The following is a 20061-nucleotide window of genomic DNA, read 5'->3' as shown; positions in this document are numbered from 1 at the left end:
TCAATAAAAATAGATTTTTCAAAACAAGATGTAATCATTAAAATGCAAATAAAAGATATTTCCATTCGTCTAAGTCAGCCTAATACTACTAAGTACAATATCTAGACTGCAGTGTGACTCAGTCGCTGCTATGTCTACGACCAGTGCAGTGGAAAATTACAGCTTATCATTATTATTGATGGAGAGAAAACAAAAAAGAAGACAGCTGTAGCCACAGAATAGACACGAGAATAACATATTTGGCTCCAATGCAGTGCCCCTCAGTGCTATTTCTAGGACAGGCATGCATCTCACTTAGTGTGTCCGAATTTGACCAAGTTTAAATAGACCTCTCAAAGAGAAGCACAGTCATACTGTACAAGCACAACCGTGGAACTGCACATGAAGTAAACAGCATGGAAAATAACTGAGCAGAGGAAACACAAGTGAGCATATTGAATGACTGGATACATACCGAGGGTTAACTGTACGTGTCAGTTCCTAGTGATGATGTGAAGAGGGAACAGAGGCTACTCTCACAGGGCAGAGAATAGGCAAGGTGATAAATTCAGTCCAGGAGGAGCAAGATTGACGTGACACTCATCCACGGTGTTGGGGAGTGAAAAAGTTTAGCCAAGAGATGGGAAGCAACACAAAAAAAAACAACAACAGATGGTCTTCAATCTCTCACACTTAAGAAGCCAAAAAGTCTAATTCTGTTTTTTTTTTGTTTTTTTTCAGTTTTTTAACAAAGTGCTCTACAGTAAAGAGGGAGAACGGTCTGAGTTGATGTTCAAAACTCACGAGGCTATCAACAAGGACGCTAAGAACTCTCTAGAATCAGCAATCAGTGGGCCCCTGGTTTTAAACCTCACAAGGTGGGAGGGTCAGACAGTATACGAAGGGGAAAGCAGTGACTACTGCCACCTGATTGGTGAGTGCATGAGTGCTCCTGCGTGCAGCCAATTAGCTGTGTTCAGCATGTGGGGCACACCCAGCCCCTGTTGACTGTGATCATCTCATTAAGAACCCCTCCTTTCTCTGTTCAACTCCGCTTCTCTGGAAGCATCTGTCTTTTCTTTTTAATGTCCCTACCCACTGTCTTCAAATGGTTGCAGCGTCTCTCATCAAAACTCTCTCTTCGAAAACTCCGAATCAGAAATGACTGCACCTCTCTGTCTCTCACCTATCTGCTGTGTTTCACAGTGACTGTACAGCCACGATGTTCCTCACACACATGGAAAAACACGTGGAGAAAAACAACTCCTCTTGCAGAATGTCCCCGTTTTTTTTTTTTCTTCAGTTTTAGTTTTAGTGTGTGAGTGTGGGCGTGCACACCCCCACCTCCTTGCCCAGGAGTTCCACAAAGCTTTGCTTGTTCTGTCCATATGGTTCAGTGTATCAAGCATTTAGTAAATCACATGGAAAGAAACAGGGGCAGCAGTAGTCGCAGTTAAGAAATAGGCATGACTCTGGTTATATATAGACAGAACAATGTAAGTGTTTGCAGAGGAGCACCTTTCTCAGTATAAAATGATTTATTTTTGGACATAGGTATATCAAAGTCTGCCTTGATTTAGAGACAGCTGCAAAGCCTTCTTTGCATGGTCCAGGTGACTGTTATTGTCAGACTACTGGGGAAAGCAACAAGAGAGAAACATGCTGACGTGTCACCTCAGGGCAGCTCATGGCTACCGAGGTTAAATGTGAACCTACCTTTCGTAGTTGTGTGCACACTAGGAGTATTAGAGGCATTTTAAATGTTTACTTTTCCATGGGGTTATATCTACAATGGCAAAACTGTTGGCTTGCTTACAACCTATGAACGTCTGACTTCTCATGCCTGTCAAGTCAAACAGGATTTTTCTTTTATGTAAATAGAAGCAATATAAAGGACTGAAAAAGATAGTTGTAAATACAATAATATTTAAAGCAGTTAGTAAAGTAAATAATATACGGACATTCTGAGTATTCCTTCTAATAAACAGGGAGGAACCAATCTGCCTGGAGCTGTTGTTAAGCAGACACGCAGTGACACGCAGCGTCACAGTAAATACGTGAAGATCACTACCGTCACCAGTTTGGTATGTGCGTGTTAGCGTCAAGCCCTCGGGGGATCTGTAGCCCATGTGGATACGGCGATAATTTAACCCTTTGTTGTACAATATCGTTGTTTGTTTATGACTGATTGTCCGGTAATGTTTTCTATCTGTTTGTAAATCATATGATGGTGGAAGCACGTTTTTTTACCTGCACTAATTGTCCACACTAACTATTGAGTGATCCAGTCAAAACCCTTCTGAAGTGTGGAAAGTGCACATGTTTAAGAACATAACTTGACAGGAGCTATTTCTTTGCGATGGGGCTGAGTTCCTGGGTGTTACTCTGTGTTCCTTTAAAGGTATTTGTCAGTTACTGTGGTGAACCAGTCCTGTGAGAGTGAGACGACTGGTCTGCACCTCTGAATATGGGGGCTTATCTGTACTGTAAGAACTGTTTTCCAATAACGGAACGACTTTTAGTTCTTCCACGCTTTATTAATCCAATTCAGTGAAACATGTTATTGTACCCTCACACCATGCCAACTACATTAGTAACGCTTTGGTATCGAAATAAAATAAAAGCTGAAATAGCAAGAGAAAGGCTTCGGGGATTTGAGCAACAGGGATTCATGAGATGAAAGGTTATCTGGTAGTGATGTTAGATTTCTGAACAAATTGTTCTTTTTGAATGACTACTGTACCTACCGAACCTACCGTAGTTTCGTAGTTGTGTGCACACTAACAGGAGTATTAGAGACATTTTAAGTGTTCACTTTTCCATGGGGTGATATCTACAATGGAAAAACTGTTGGCTTGTTTTCAACCTATGAACGTCTGACTTCTCATGTTTCTTGCTCTATAGGACCTGTCAAGTCAAACAGGATCTTTCTTTTATGTAAATAGAAGCAATAAACCAATCTGCTTGGAACTGTTGTTAAGCAGACACGCAGTGACACGCAAATAATACGCAGACACGCAGTGACACGCAAATAACACGCAAATAACACGCAGACACGCAGTCACTGCTTAACGACATAATGCTTAACGAGTAAATACGTGAAGATCACTACCGTCACCAGTTTGGCAATAGCAAGAGAAAGGCTTTCGGGGAGTTGAGCAATCCATGAGATGAAAGGTTATCTGATTGCAGTGGTGGCTGGTGGAACATTTTCTAGGTAGGGCCATCCAATCAATTTCAGCAAACATCCCAGTATGATTCAACCAGAAAGTCTTGCTTCTCTTCTACCACCCCACAGTTGAGAGCGTCGTGCAGTTTGGCATCTCAGCCTGGTTTGGCAACCTCAGTGTACAACTGAAAGCCCAGATTACCCGGCTAACACAAAGAGCCATGCAAATGATGGGCTGTCAGACAGCATCCCACACTCCAGGCTGTCATCAGAAACTATCATCAGACAGGCCCAGAAGATTATCTCAGACCCCACTGATGTCCTGCACCCTGAATATCAGCTTCTTCCCTCAGGCAGACGCTTCAGAGTCCCCCAGTGCAGGCTCAACCGCTTTAAGAACTCCTTTGTCCCCCCTGTCCATCAAAGCCCTAAATGGCAAGCTAGCCAGAGCTTAACCACTGCAACACCGATTTTTTTATTCATTTTTTATTATCTTAACTATACACTACAGGTGTGTTGTACAGGTGTGACATTTATTTGTTGGTCTTTTGCATGTACTGTAGGTACTGTGTGTGCGGGTATGTGGACTGGCGACAGTCTGTGTATGTAATGTATGTATGCAATATGTTACTTATATTGTTTTAACAGCAGACACTGTATGTATATTTCCAAGACAAATTTCTTTCGGGACAATAAAGTCTATCTTATCTTAATGCAAAAAAAATTAAGGTATCAAACACGCATTACTACTTTACAGTTAAATATTTAACATTTATTCCAACTTTGAAAAAAGCAGTAAATAACACTTTGATAAACACGTCAGGACATCTTACTTTAGTCACCCTCACAGGGAATTCAGTATAATATATATATATATATATATACACAGTATATATATATAATATAATAATATTCAGTATAATATAAAACACACACACATATATAGACATATATAGATATAAGCTATGATGACTTTTCACGGTTAATTTACCATCTCAATTAAATTGTGATGCCTCCATGACCAAGTTAAGCAGATGAGACTGAGGACAACTATGTAGAAGAAAAGATGTTCACTTTGCCTAATATGTAGCTTGACAGAGTTCTCTCATGTTTCCTTACCTCCTCCTCCCTCACTCCCTACCTGTCCATGCTGGATCTGTCCCCGTTGTTTTAAAAAGCTAAATACGTTATTAGCATGACTGCATCCAGCTAGCCAAACCTGTTTGGTACAGCTACTAGAGAAGCTTCGCATGTACTGCTTCCCTTTCCCGCTAGTCTGCTGTCTGATTGTGATTGCTCGTGCTCGCCTGTAGAGACTTCTCCTGATGAGAACGCGTAGCTTTGGCCCAAACGACTTTGGCCCAAAGCTGAATCTATTTGAGGACGCTGATTGGCTCAATTGTATGTCACTCATTTCTATCTTTAATCAGCAATTAGCTAAACTGCTTCATAGACCCGCCTCCTGTGGGCCAATTTGGCCCCAAGCTGCGCGTTCTGAGCTGTGCAGACAGGCGGAGAGGACAAGCAGGAAAAGCATATATTTTGAGCAGATATCATATTTCACACATATTACTGGGTACATTCCATCGGTTTTTTTTTGTGTGGCTCAAGGTGGGGCCAGGCCTCATGGCCCTCTATTGGCCAGTCGCCACTGTCTGGTAGTGTCTGGATGTTAGATTTCTGAACAAATTGTTCTTGTTCTTTTTCCATAAGGTGCTTTGCATTGACCATTTATGGTTGAATGTGGAAGTGTAGAGGGGGGGATGGAAGGCTGAACCAGCTGCGCACATTTACAGGTTGATTTGAGATTTATAAAAGGATACTGCGCACTGGCAGCGTACGCGAGGTTTTATAAATCTGAATATGTTTTGGCGTACGTACATTTCCTCCTTTGAACATACGCAAACATTTAGTGTGGATCCTACATACTGTTTTATCAATGAGACCCCAGAGCCCTACGTGATTGTCACACAGGGGAAAGTGTTGTAGAGCTACTTTGTAATGTAGCGATTGAATGGAAATATTGCAGAGAAAGACTCTGCTTTAGTCACAGGCAATGCATCTAATAGGGTTGTTGCCGCTTAGCCAGTTTTTTCTGTCAAATGCTCGTCGCATGTCAAAACACACTTATTCTTGACTCCATGTTATTTACTTATCCAAGAGATGCTTTCTTTGTTTTCCAGCTTCTCAGTTGCAGTCTAATTGGATGTGCTGAGAAAAAGGTCAGCAGTGAACAAAGTTCAAGTTCAACGTTGGACGCACAACGCAGCAGCTAGTTGTAAAATCCAAGATGTGCATACAACGCAACACAGTGCTGCCGCAAGAATTAGCAGCGACTGATAGTAAGACACTGATAGTTTGAAAATGAAATGATAAAATGTCAGCCCACAGACCATGTTGCAAAGCTTACGGTGTTTGCACTTTTTTTAGGTAAGCCTAAGCGTCTTCCTTTCAGTGGGCACTCATGTTAAAGAACTTAGGTCAACAGGCCAGCACAGTTTACAGCTAACAGCTCCACATTGTTGATGTGGTTAGCCTGTTTTAATGAACCACACAGACCACAAGCACAGATTGTTAGTCTGCTAAGTAACAACAAAACTAATGTTTATTCACAATTACTGTCTGAAATGAGGCAGTTTTGAAGCCATATTGGTTTGTTGATTGATTAAATGTCCAATCTTAGTGAATGTACATACGTACGTACGTACACACAGACAAGTACACACACATGCATGCACATTCTCGTGATGTCTTGTAAACCACTAAAGCAAACAATATGTACACTTATCTGGGAAGACACATAACTTGTACAGACAGGTTCTTTCACAACTGAAATGAGCTCAGGCCTGTCTTTGCTATAGCACAAAATTAAATATACTGTTGATTGAATGATGATCATTGTGCTGAAGCCCACATGACTCATTATCCAAAACGTGTTCTCGCTTGCCCTTAAACCTGAGAAAACAAAAAAATCTTTATTCAAAATCTTTATTCCAATTTTATTTTATTTCTACACAGTAAAAAAATAATGTTTGCTTGCCTTAATTAACATGCAAGTGTTTCCTCTCTGTATGTATTTGCCACATCTGTCCAGCAATGTCAAATTCATACTTAAATGAATAATCAGACAATTTCATATTGATAATATTGGTTGCTTCTAGAAAAGAGAAAGAGCTGAACCTGTAATGCCACACTGGGCACCAATTAAATGATTCAAGACGAACGTTTAGCATAAGTCCAAGGTGGGATACAGATAACCACAACTCATTTCAGCAGCTGTCAGCAGGCAGGCAGGTCAAATCAGGCAAACACACATGATAGAATTGGAAGTGAGGTAGAATGTTGGCAACAGGAAGCGAGTATCAGAGCCAGGGCTCGGGTTGAGAATAAAGATTGACTGGAGCAAAGAGAGGGGTGGACATATGATAGATGCAGAGTCAGGCTGAGACTCAGTAAAGGCTGCAACAAACGCAGATGATTAGGCAACAGGAACATGTTTTAAAAGACGAAACAGGTTTTACTGTTAACAGCGAGATTCTGACAAGTTCAGGATAAGGGACATAGAGTTCAGAAAAAACAAGAACAGGAAGAGACAGAAAAATAGGCTCTAGTTCCGACTAGCAGGAATGCTGGGTCAGCCAAACCTGGTCTCTCCTGCCAGCTTGTATTAAAAATAATTTACCAATATTATAATATAATACAATATCCTTTGTGCTTGAGTTTGATTTATTTTGGATTTGAATGACACAAGCATTTGTATTATCACAATAATTCATACAATAATACTATATTATTACACTATAATTATGCTAGGTGTTTGTGTTGTTGAGTTGAGCCTTTAGGTTCCACTATACAAACCGAAGAACACACATATGTAAACAAGTTAACTTCTCTTATGTTTGATCATGATGAATCCTGTACAATGTAACCTTTGACTAAATTAAGGCATTGTTGCCCACCTGGCTGTCATCAGAAGATGATCAGAAGGCTTATGAACCCTTTGTCTTTTCAACAAAGAAATGCAAGATACCAACTGAAAGAAGCGACCAGTGGGGATGACAAAGCCAAGGTATAAAGAGGTAGAAAAACTTCCCTTCGGGGTGCACATTTCAACCTAAACCTTGCTGTGCACCATGCTCTGAGCATTAAAAGTGTGACAATATTGTAAGAGACTTTTGTTTTAATTCCTCATTGTCAGAGTGGGATTAGTTTTGAATTGGATCTGGTGAATGTTTTTGTGCTGAATAGCACAGGGACATAATGCTCATCCTATCCTGGGCATAGTGGGCAGAACCTGCTCTTTGTCTCTTCCCTCCTTGCCAACTCGTTTCCAACGAAAGTAGCTAGCAGGACTTTTTTCAAAAAAGGACAACAATTTCAAAAAAGTCGTTGAAGAAGATTATCAAGTTTGCCTTAAACTCAGTGGCCTTTTTAGGCTCTATACAACCTGTATGACTACTATACCTACACTGGGATAACCAGATCCAAATAGACCAATGACTCACCTCCGAACTTTTCATTTGTGTCCGTCGGAGTGAAGAAAGTAATCACATGTTTGCTGTATAGAGGGGAAAGTACATAGATCAGGTGCCAGGTACACACACACACACTCACTCACTCACTCAATCACTCACTCACTCACTCACTCACTCACTCACTCACTCACTCACTCACTCACTCACTCACTCACTCACACAATGACGGCAATCAGATGAGCAAGTCAGTAATCTTAGCATTGTACAATAACTTCGCTCCACCATAGTCAAGTTATTTTTAGTCCAAAAATACCGCAATGTTGGGTACGGCCAATGAGAATCCAGCACATGTAAAGGGGAAACTTGGGGGAGGGGTTGCCTGTTAGTCCTTCAAAAAAACTGAGGAATTCGGTAAACAGCTACATTTATGAACAATTTATTTTACAAATAAGATGGAATGCTTTGTTTTATAACTGTATTGACATACTTCCTTTGATTTAACAAATAAATAGTACAATGTTGTGTTTATTTATAGATATTCTTTTCATTTAGAATATTTTCTTTGAAATTATTCATCCACCAGATGATTAGACACTTTCCAATGGCAAAATTTGCTAAAATCGTAAATCATAAAACAGAGAATTGTTTTTATGGAAAACCATAAATTTGGGAAAAAATTAAATGGAATCTGTAAAAATAAATAAAAGGATTACATAGGGCCCTATTTGCTGTTGAACAAATATATTCTTTTATTTCAAATATAAATCAGTTTTAATCCTAATATTAATGTATTTTAAAGAATCTAAGTTAATTGATAAAGTACCGGGTTACTAAAGTATTGATAAGAGTGGTAGTATCGATAAAATCCTCAAGATACCCACCCTTAGTTCTAAAACCCAGTGTGCAACACATTCCGGTAGCAGCGTCTCACTTTTAGCCGTCACTAATCGCTGCTTTTGCTTGTTAAAAGGAGAAACTGCAGATCATCAGCGTTTGCTAAGTAATGTTAATTCCATGACTAATTTAATAACAGGCCAAAATCAAACTTTGCTGATGCGGGTTTGTGTGCAAAAATAGTTTTGAGGTAAAGCGTCTCTGTGAGTAACACCACTGTATAATTACATGCTTTTGTTCCTACGACTCCAACAGAGTGAGGACTCTTCTTTACATCTCGTGCCATAACATGTTTTGTTTTGTTGGATTTTGCAAAGAATTGGAAAGAAGGCTATTGTGACTGGTAGGCTATGGAGTAAATTGCTTCTGTGAGTTGGCTATGACATTTCAACAACTGGGTCTAAGGTTGTTCATGTCTATCTTGTTATATATCTCAAATGTTTAACAGCTGTCTTTGGTATCTGTAAATACAGTATGCCTCCATCTGAGAGGTAGTTGCCACTTTCTGTAAGAATTATTTTTGTTTCTGATCCCATAAGGTCACAGGCCTGGTAACATGGATGGTTGTGTCTACACAACACCAGTCTAATCACAAAAAAACATATGGGTCAAGTACCCTTATCAAAATGTACGATGCAGGCCTATAAACTTCCTGTTCTAAAAAGGATTGATCGACTTAAGAGCAGGGTTGGTAATCTTGAGTAAACTAGATTTCGAAATGATCCATGCAAAAAACCCAGCCCGGTGTTGCCAACTGTTTTCCAACGAAAGTAGCTAGCAGCACTAGGATTATTTTTGACAACAATTTCAACAACGACAACAATTTCAAAAACTATCCAAAACCAAACAGACCGGTTACTCAGGCTGTGGATGTTCAGTGTACACTTGAGCTCTACACACACACATACACAAACAAACGTGAGAGCAGCACTTATGCACCAAGGCAGGGCCAGGTGCATGACATCCAGCAGGAGACGTGTTGGAGAATACAGGTTTCATGACATGAAACATGAAACGTGTGTCAACCCCATCTGTCTGTTTCAAAAGCGCATGCGACAACCTCATGTGGACAAAAGGTCATCTCTAGTCATTAAATCAACTACTGTCTCTTAACAGCTTAGATACAACATTCAGCGTACAATGGTGGCATCCCTGATCCCAATTAATTTGCATGGTTAAGAATCACAGAGCCATTTGTAGCACAAAGCTAGCTGCAGAAGATCATACAATATCATTAATACTAATGTAGGAGCACATTTAGCTCAATGGCATGATTTGTTGTGGACTAAAAAAAGCATTACATAACTCCAAGCAGAGTATAAATGTCACAGGCTAAATGCCTTTTCTATCAATATTACTGTACAACAATATTAACATATGCTAGTGTGTAGCAATAATAAAACTCTGTGCTAACAATGTGCTTATGTAGACATAGGACAAATCCACATTCATTTTTACAAATATGTTATTATCTAAACTATAACAACTAAACACCGACACAGTAAACAAATACAAAAGACTCGGAAATTAGACTTACCGAGTGACTGAGGAAGTTACACCATTGGTTGGTGAAGTGTTGGAATTTCCCCAATGGCAGTTGCTCTTTGAAAATGAATAGTGTTTGTCCTTTATGTCCCTCAACTACAGAGGGCACCACGCCTTTATTTGAGGCTGGTCTATATTAGAGATAGGCCTCTATTTGCAATTCACTTGTTTGATCAGTATTTTTGGTCTTATTTCAGTATGAAGCTTCCTTTTTTTCCTGATCTGCTACCGTATACCCTGTTGAATTTTTGTTACGGCATTATGCAATTAATACAAACTCATCCCTTTCAAAATAAAAGCCCTGTAGAGTTTCAGGGGACAGGATCCTTTCATTCCCTAAAATGGCATTCCTTGTGAAAAGACAAACCATGCTGTGAAAATTTCGGTGACTTGCGCGGTTCCTGTACAGTACTTCAAATGTATCTATTGCCATCTTGTGACACTTGTATGTTACTACAAAACACATTCATTCACAGTGAAAAACAAAAAGGACAATAACACTTTGGATGAGTAATCCAGAACAACAAAGTCTTGAAAATAGTAAGACTCTTTTGTTGAATTTATTAAATTAATGGCAATGTACATTGTGCTCAGTTGGTAAGCTTCATATGACAGGCACCAGGAGTTTAACCCTAGTTTTTGGCTGTACTTGAGGTCGGCCTTTATTTGTTTGTGGACACCACAATTAATAATTAGTTAATATTTAGAATTTATATAATTACTTATTTATATTTACCTTGATAAATAGGGGGAGGTGGATCAAGCACAGGGATGGAAGACAACAGGAGACCTCAGGAATGGACAGATGGAGGAAAAGGAGGAAAGTGTACAGGCAGGGGAGCAGGAAAGGAGGTCAAAACACAAGGAGACTAGATGGGACCCAAATTGACCTGAAAACCAAGGTTCGAGCCTTGGTTGTACTGTACTTCAACTGGAAAGTTTTACATTTTAAGTCTCACCTCAAGTGACAGTATATACCTATGTAGAGTGTTTTGTTTTTTGTACGTTCAGATTTTGAAATATCCACTTTTGAAGCTTCTATTGCTACCCCAGTACAAAGGAGGTGAATGTAATATTTTTCTTTGGTAGAAAGTGGTTCCCATGAACCTGTTCAAAGGGAAGTCTGTGAATTACCGGAAGTAAGAGATGCTGGTTCTGGAAAGACGTCCTACTGCTGAGTCTTTGAAAATTCACAATGCTTTGAAGAGCACACATCTGTGCAGATTTAAATAGCAACAGGTTACTGTTTCATTGATAGGTGCCCAATAATGCCTATAGCAAGCTGGACTGAACAGGCATGCTGCTTTAGCAAAACAATTCTTAAAACTTCACAATAGAAATAAAAGGTTAGTCTAGGTTTAGCACTATTGTAATTGGATCACAGACTATCGACTAAATGGAATTTTGAATCATTTATTTCTTTTGGGGCCAAAACTATTTCAATTTTAACAATACATTTTGTGCCTGAATTATTCAGTTTTTTACATATGTCAAAATGGCCAATACTGACGGAACGAAGTAAAACATCAATATAACAGGTGATTCCAGACTTTTGAACGGCAGTGCACCTCATCTATTATGCAGTTAACAGCTTAAAATGAAGGTAACTTTAACTTGTGATTTCTCTGAATATAAACATTCATCAGGATCATAACAAAATTTAGGTAAGCAACTTTTTAAAAGAAAAGACAACCGGTAACAATTCAGTTTACATCACTGGCTGTAAAGCAACTCCATCTCTTTTCTCGTCACACTCAGCGTCACTTTCAGCTTCTTCTTTGAGATTCTGTTTGATGGGATCCACAGGAGAAGTAGTAACATTACGTTTTACTTTGAAAATGTCCCACCTCTCAGGTAACAGGCCATGATTGAACATGAAGAAAGCCAGCGAAGAAAAAACTAAGATGGTCACCAAAGTGCAGAGCATGGCGACTGTCCTGACAGGGGACTTTTGGACGTAGACGCCCTCTTCCAATGTGCAACCGGGAAGACGAAGAACAACAGGAAGACCTACGACGTTCTCCCCCAACAAAATTCTTACAATCAGTCCTATGATGTAACCCACCGCGGCACCGTAACCATTTGTCACATTAAAGAAGAGCACAGTGACCAGATGGGGGAATATAAGGGTGTAGGAGACGTCTGCTCCGAGAATCCAGAGGACCAGGGGGCTGTTGGTGTAGAACGTTATGGATGTCCCAACCAGACCCACCACCACCACTGTGACCCGAATCACCCATTGCATTTCTTTGTCTGATGCCTAGGAACACGAAGTCATACAAAAGGAGACGCTTCATTATTCATTCACATACCTGTGCTTTCCTAAATGGATTGATTTGATTTGTTTGTACTATTTTTGTGCATCCTAACCCTCATCTCTAGAGACACATTGTGCCACTGAGCCGCCATCATCAACATCTTGTACTCATTACCTTTTTACGTAGGATGTTCTTGTAGATGTTTGAAGAAAAAACGGAAGTTGCAGACAACAGGGCTGAGTCTGTGGATGACATGACAGCAGCGGCCACAGCTCCAATTCCAATGATTGAGATGTAGGACGGAGTGAGGTATTGTAGGGTCAAGGGCAGGATCAAACTGGGCTCACCACGTACATATGGAGATGGAGATCCGTAGAGCGTCAGGTTCCAGTCTGGACAAGAGAAATAATAATAATAATTCTTGTAAAATGTCCATACAGCACTCATACAGAAATCTGGGCTCTATTCTATAATTGAAAGAGTTTTGCGGGTAGGTCTGTAACAACCTAAAAGGGTCAAGGAATTACATTAAAGGCTTTTATTCAACATCAACATAGTACCGTTTTAAAATGTAATTTGTGTATTTTTAATGCTGCCATTATCTCTTTTTTGCTCATTGGGGTGGTATACACAACAGTGACATACTATGACCAAAAAAACTTTCATGGCACATGCGTTAGCCAATAGTTGCATACTTACACATCCAGCAACATAAACATTAATTTGTAGTTGTGTCTTTGGCCACCTAATTAAAATTCCTGAGAGAAATTCAAGGATCATTTATTGTCATTCTGCAACCCAGGATTGCGCCACAACATGCAGCTGTAGCCTAGTTCATTTATGCTGCACAAGAAAAAAGAAAAACAGCTGTGCATATCTGGTGGGCATTTTTTGAGGAGGAATCAGGAGTAACAACAAAAACACTGGTGAATTCTCTGGGCAGATAATGTGGCCTACATCTTAACAATGAAACATTTGACATCGGGGGAACATTGTAAATTAACTTTGACTATGTTTGAGCACCAAGATTCATTGACGTAAACACCTCTAGTCCACCTCTATATGTGACCTCTTCTCACCACCTGCTGTATCTACAGTACATGCGCCGTCATCCACCTCTTTAGCTACTAAAGGCTATTCAGAGAAGCAGCTCTGTTAATTACTGAGCAAAATGTCTGACAAAAGATAAGCAATGAGTATCATACAGGTATTCTGCAAATAATTTGGCCAAACAATACAAATAGCTCCAGGCCACAATGTAAGTGTCTGAATTAAAGCTCTGTCATCTCTAACCTAATTCCCACCTGTGGAGGCGCCAATAGCCCCGACCAAGGCAGGGGGGATTCCCAGTATGACGATGGCAAGAGCAGCAGCATAGCAGGTTAACTGGGCTGTTCGTGATGAGGATGCAGACAACGTCCTCTGGTGGAAGCTCTGAAATGAAACGCTACCAAGACCCTGGAAAAGAAGAGCACAGGGAGAGGAAGAAGATGCATGTTGATGACAAGAGAAGATGAGGAAGGTAACCAAATAATGAAATATACTAAAACACAAGTACTGGTACTCCCTCAGACTGATAGTAAACCAGTGATTGAGTTCAGGGAGAATCAAGGCTGTGCAGTTTTTCTGCTCAAATGATTGTTCTTCAAAACGATCGCTGTTAAAATTGTTGTAATTCTCTTTACATTCCGACAGCAATCAATAAACCAAGTGCTCTGACAAAAAAGAGAAAATAAATCCAGTACGTGTGGCTGTAGCAGTTGTGTAAAAATCTCCTCCAGTCCTTTCATTTGGGCCGAGGGAATGACTGGACAAGCTCTTTTTCACTTATTGTGGGTCACTGGAGTTTTCCACATGCAGCTAGCTAGACAGCTGGGAGTACCCAAAATAACCATGTTTATTGTTTGCGTCCATTCTGAAACATTTCCGTTCATAATGATAATAAGGGTGTGCCTTTGGAGGGATGCCTGAAGGGCTGGGCTGTCAGTGTTGCACACTTGGTAACTTTCTTGCAAGATTTAGTGTCTTTTAGAGCTTGTGCTGCTAACGACTTTCAGTGGAAAAGAGTTGGCAACACTAGGCTGGGTTTTTCAGTTGATTAATTTCTAATCTCTAGCGTACTCTTGTTAGTTTCTCAAGATTAGCAACCCCAGATTTGAGTCCATTTCAAGCCATTGGTGGTGTTTTTTCTGTCCCACTGACATGTAGGGACATGTAGCTGAGCTCTGAGCTTATGGATTGAAGCAGGTAAAGCTGACCTGCATGCTTTGAAGCTTCAATCCATGGTAATTGACGTCCAAATCAGTATTCAAATTCATGTGTTTTTTTATTTATAAATATATGCAAAAATCCCAAATAGCACATGATATAAGGAATAGCAATGCAACATAATTCATTATTCATCAACATTCATTATTATGAGTAATTCTCAGATGGGTAGTGCTGTATGTAGAGGGTGTGTGTGACAGACAGCCTCATTTAAGGTCTCTTATTTTATATGTTGATATAGGCTACAGTACATCTATTTATTAATTTGTTTATAGGCTTACATCTGAGATTTTCCTCTTTTTTTTATGGGCTATCGCTGTAATTTGATTATTGCACCATTTTCCTATAATTAAAATTTTTGATTTACTGAAGTTTCCAAGACCCCAATATGATATTTGGGACAGCAGTAGAGGCAGGACAGTATGATACTGATGAATATTAATCTTACAATCATTAAGAAGTCATCAATCCACTTCCAGACTTTGTCCTGCTCCAGAGTGCCGATCCAGGGTTCTTGGAACGTGTGGTTAAAAGCAGTCTGGGCAATGTTTGTAGATATGGGGTTGAGCAGCAGGAAGGGGACACACAACCACTGCAAATAGATATTGAGATCATCAGACTGAAGACCTTGATAAAAGTTAGAAGTTAAAAAACAAATATGACATGACATTCAATCCATTGCTGTTTGGCATAGATGGTCTTGGATGTCTGGATCTTCTGTTTTTCTCCCTTTCCGTTGAGAGGTTCAGTTTTTAGCCCACAACTAATTATCCTATAAATGTAACTCTTGTTTTGAAAGCATGTCCGTTAACAGCCGGGAGAGGCTCAGTCGCTAGAACAGAGATGGAGGATGAAGAAAGAGATGCCGGAGATGCATCAGAAGATCTTGTGTCCAAAACAGGAGCTGTCTGCTGTTTGGAAGTTTTCTGATTTAAAAAAAATCCAGTTATATTGCGAGCGGCACATCACATTTATCCTTTTTCAATTCATTTGGACTTTTGTACTGAGACATGTGCAGAGACAAGAACTAAGTGATGCATTGCTCGCTGTGTGTATGTGTCTGTTTGGAAAATAAGAGCACCAGTTTCAAGCATTAATCCATCGTATCCCCAAAAAAAGACAACATGGAGGGATAAATCCCTCCTCCATAGGTATCCATGAAGTGCTCAATGGCCTCACTTGGCTAGTTTAAACTGACATATTGTCCACCAAGCAGAGGGTATGTATTCTGCCTTAAAAATGGAATAGATGACTTAAACCATGAGTCCTGCAGAATGTATACGGTCTTCCTTGACTTTGGAGATGCATTCGGGACTCTAACTCACAATCCGGACAAAGTTGTCACTTATTTGGTGACAGCAATGTGCTTTCCTACGCTGCGAGTATGTGGATGAAGCATTATTAATTATTAAATTGTACTAATTTAACGGCTGGCTAGTTAGCTTCCTACCTACCTACCTACCTATCAGAAAACAAGCCCAACAGCGGGTTGATGACCAACATCATCGCTGGGTCTATGGTCCCTCTCCCACTGGCGAAGCGGTGTGCCAGCGGGGTAGGGGTCGACTAATATGGCCGAATTGGTCAATGTTAACTTTCTCAAGTAACACTCGTGGTCTTGGAGAGTGAATGACTCTGCATATTGAAAGAAACTTGTATTTTCTTTAGCCATTATAAAAAAACATCATCAGCGTTAACTATCGTGTTCAGAGAATTATTATGCCTCCACCTACAAAAATACGTCATCATGTTTCCCAATAGGAAAGGGGTAATACACATACCTGCAGATACTATACATATATGAAGTGAACGTGTCCTACTGTACAAAGCAGTTACTCACCAAACTGAGGAAAACTAGACAGAGCTGGATAACATCAGTGTAGGCCACTGAATAAAGGCCTCCTAACAAAGTGTAGATGATGGCAACAGCTGATGAGATCCAAACACAATAGGCATAGGGCAAGTCCAGTATCACAGTCATAGTTGCTCCTGTTACACAAACACAGAAATGCTTTAATTGTGTCCTCTAATGAAAAACGTGTGGTTTTACTAGGTATGTACGTATGTTTACCTAAGCTAAGCAGAGTGGATGAGACCCACAGCACATCCACCAGTAGCGAAGGCAGCACCAGAGCACCACTGAGTACATTGCCATACTTTATCTGGAATGGGTCCATCATGGTGATATACTTCTTATCCCTCATTGGCTTGGCAAAGAAAAGACCACCTTGTGCAGTGGATGAGATATTAAGCATTACATTGTATTCACTCTCTGAATAATCTATTAAAAACTTTACTTTGTTGATGTTGCAGGCACTGTGCAATGCAAGCTGCTGGTATCCAGTACATCAAGCTCCGCACTCTTTAAAGTGTTGTACATTTACCGTAGCGGTTTAATAAAATATTCATAAAACAGATCAAATAAGCCACACGGAAATAATATGTTTATGTCTGACATTATCAAGATCAGCATAGCCTTCTTCCTATAGTATACGGCTTGTCATACCCATTATGAAGGACATCATGTAATGTATAGGCATAAGAGCCCATACTAAGCCCATTTTAGGAGAGTACACCGCCTCTGCCACACCCAGGATAAAACCACCTCCGACCCATGTAGCTACAGAAGAATGACACAGACACTTCAATTAGAATATATTGTACTTTTGAGCAGAATGTGCACGGTGAGTATTACAAGTGTGAGCAGACAGAAGCCTACATATTTTCTTTCTTTGCACAACACCACCCATGTCTTGCTAGCAAAAAACAAAACAGATAACTAATAAAAAGAGCTGATACTCTGGCTAACATGAGTTTCTAAGCACCACAGAACAACTTACCAGTCATGGTGAAAACCCCGACCAGCAAGCCGATATTTCTGTCTCCAAGGAGCGCCACTTCTGTCCTGTTTCCATGGCTTTTCCTCTGAACCTTCCTGGACTTACGGGCAGCCCACAACCCTGTCCCTAGAATAAGGATATAGAACAGCACCACCGCAATTACACCAGGGATGTTCAAAGCCATGGTGCTCAATAACTTCAGAGCACCTTGACAGGCAGTTGGACCTTATAGATAACAAATACAGATTCTGGCCAAAATAAAGATACTTGTCACAGGAAAGGGTTGAAAATTAACTAGAGTAATATTTAAGTTGGATTATGACCAACCATGATTCAAACACACAATACTTAGAAGTTCCGGCTTTTGGAAACACCCCCTTGATTAAAGTCCAGGCAACCCACCTCGCTATTGGCAGTTTCACATTAGTTTTTTTAGGTCAGTTCAGGTAGTTTATTGTTTATTTTCTACCAGTAAGAACAACCGCTTCTATTGACTCTACAATTTGCTTTACACCACCCTTAACCTCTAAACTTGTCCTCAATGCTGAATTACACAACACGTGAATCAGGGGCAGTGAACGAGAGCAGTGGGTGAAGTGCCAAAACCACATGTATGCTAGCTGTCTACACAAGAAGGCTAGCAACATCAGCAAGGACCCAACCCAACCAGGTCACAGAGTTTGTCCCCCTGCCGTCGGGGAGAAGGTACAGAACTATACAAACACGTACAAACAGACTGAGGAACAGCTTCTTCCCCAGAGCTGTAGCCTCCATCACCCCCCCCCCCCCCCCCCCCCCCCCACACACACACACACACACCACGGTAGCTGCAACTCAGTCATACCACCAAGCTGCTGAAAATTCTACTGACTTTACTGATACACTTTATACTCTGTTTGCACTGTCAAAACAAATGTTTACACTACACTATTTGCACAAACATTATTTTATTTTTATCTTTAGTAACGTTTTTTTTATTCCTTTTGTGTATTTTTATCTTTAGTAAAAAAACATTATTCCTTTTGTGTATTTTCATCTTGTATATTGTTTATCGTTGTTGTTGTTCGCTGCTGCTGGCTGGCTGAGGGCTACCAAACGAAATTTCGTTGTATCACTACAATGACAATAAAAACCTCTATCTTTATTATCTTATCAATCATTGCATTAGGGATGTACTGTGGTTGGTGTTTGTGGAAGTGGATATAGAATAAAAAAATGGGCAAAGCCTTGCACAACATGGCTCACTGAAACCACTGAGAGAGTCAGTAGTATTAGATTGAAATCACTGTGATAAACTTGTAACTGTTTATGAAAAGATTAAGATTTATGAGAAGATTGTCTATTTCTATATAGTTATTCTTAATGTTTGCCATCGGTGCCACCGGATTGGATTCCAAGCGTTAAATCATGCAGGTTCACTAAAAAGTCCTTCAGCTCAAGCTCCAGCGGGGCCTCCAGCAGCGACCAGCTCACCGCAGACAGACCCAGATCCATCTTTTCTACCGCCTTAGATCTGCAGTCAGAAGTTCCCGGCGGGACGACGTATCCTCCTCCAGCCAGTAGCACAGCGTCTGCTTGCTGCCCCTCCGGTCCCTGCTGGGGGCAAACACTGACTCCACACTGCTTTAGGCCCAGGCTGTATTGCTGCGCCCACTGTAGAGAAGGGAGGCAAAGGAGAACCAGGACCACCAATCTGCCCCTGCATACATTATCCCATGGAAATACAACAATATATCGACAGAATGATTGAATAACAATCGTGGCTAGACTTCTCCTTACATAATGAAGACTGTTGAATGTTATCTCCAATAAAAATACACAATGCTATTATCATGTCCAATCAGCTGCTACATGAGCAAAGACCACACATTTATGCATGTTGGCATGATGTAACTAGTTCACAGTAAAATCAACAGTGTCAATGTAACACTTAAAGAGTCAATTTGAACACTAATTCAGTGAACATATACAGTAGGCCCTACAGAGTGTTAAAGTTACACTGGACATAGTGTTACACTTTTAGAGAATTTGGTTTCATAAGTGATTTCGAGAAACTTACCACAGTCTGTCGAGAAGTGCAAAATGGCGGGATGAAACTCATGATCCGTTTGAAAGGAGGAGGAGGTGGGAGGAGCTTACCAGAGTACAGAGTTCTTTACAGAGTAAAGAGTTCTTTCCAGAGTACACTACATCTTGTAGCAGTGAACAATGACATCAACACTGGGGTGCGTTTTACTCTTGCTGTTGTTGTAATAACTCTGAAATAGTCAATGTACTTTGACACTGTATATTTTACACTGAAAAGTTTAACTCTGATTATATTCACCAACACTGGCCAATAAATTGGTAGTAATTACTCTTGCCGTTGTTGTAATAACTCGTGAAAGATTCCATATACTTTGACACTGCATATTTGACACTGAGGAATTTCCTGTGTAGTTAATAAGTTCATTGAGGAGTTAACTTGTGTTTCTATCTTTAGAAAACAACGTTTCTTAAGAAGATACCTAACCCGTTAGCATGAGGAGCAGCTTTGTTTCTAAGCCCAAAAGAACAATTTAGTCATGGTGAAAATCCCGACCAGCAGGCTGATATTTCTGTCTCTGTCTAGAGCACACTGACAGGCAGATGAA

At 40.2% G+C, this 20061-nt stretch overlaps 2 protein-coding genes across 5 annotated transcripts in view; both read right to left on the bottom strand.

Annotated features, from left to right (window-relative positions):
- LOC306695759 (high affinity choline transporter 1-like) overlaps positions 1-10085 on the bottom strand; it is a 29309-nt gene extending 19224 nt beyond the window's left edge. For 3 of the 4 annotated variants that reach the window (XM_079159093.1, XM_079159095.1, XM_079159094.1), the window contains exon 1: positions 455-820. The gene's annotated coding sequence lies outside the window, so the exon portion shown is untranslated. Of the gene's footprint in view, positions 1-454; positions 821-10054 lie in introns of those variants that run through there. The other variant, XM_079159096.1, reaches the window with a different exon arrangement.
- Positions 10086-11770: 1685 nt separating this feature from the next.
- Positions 11771-17612, bottom strand: LOC306696407 (high-affinity choline transporter 1-like; the record flags this gene model as incomplete). Its single annotated transcript, XM_079160011.1, has 8 exons — positions 11771-12322; positions 12495-12712; positions 13625-13778; positions 15037-15180; positions 16429-16577; positions 16660-16815; positions 17095-17208; positions 17429-17612. The coding sequence occupies 8 exons, from the start codon at positions 17610-17612 to the stop codon at positions 11771-11773; spliced, it is 1671 nt and encodes a 556-aa protein (XP_079016137.1).
- Between the last annotated feature and the right edge of the window lie 2449 nt (positions 17613-20061).

This window comes from Pholis gunnellus, assembly GCF_910591455.1.
Source record: "Pholis gunnellus genome assembly, chromosome: 5".
Classification (NCBI taxonomy): domain Eukaryota; kingdom Metazoa; phylum Chordata; class Actinopteri; order Perciformes; family Pholidae; genus Pholis; species Pholis gunnellus.
This window is presented reverse-complemented; position numbering and strand designations above follow the sequence as displayed.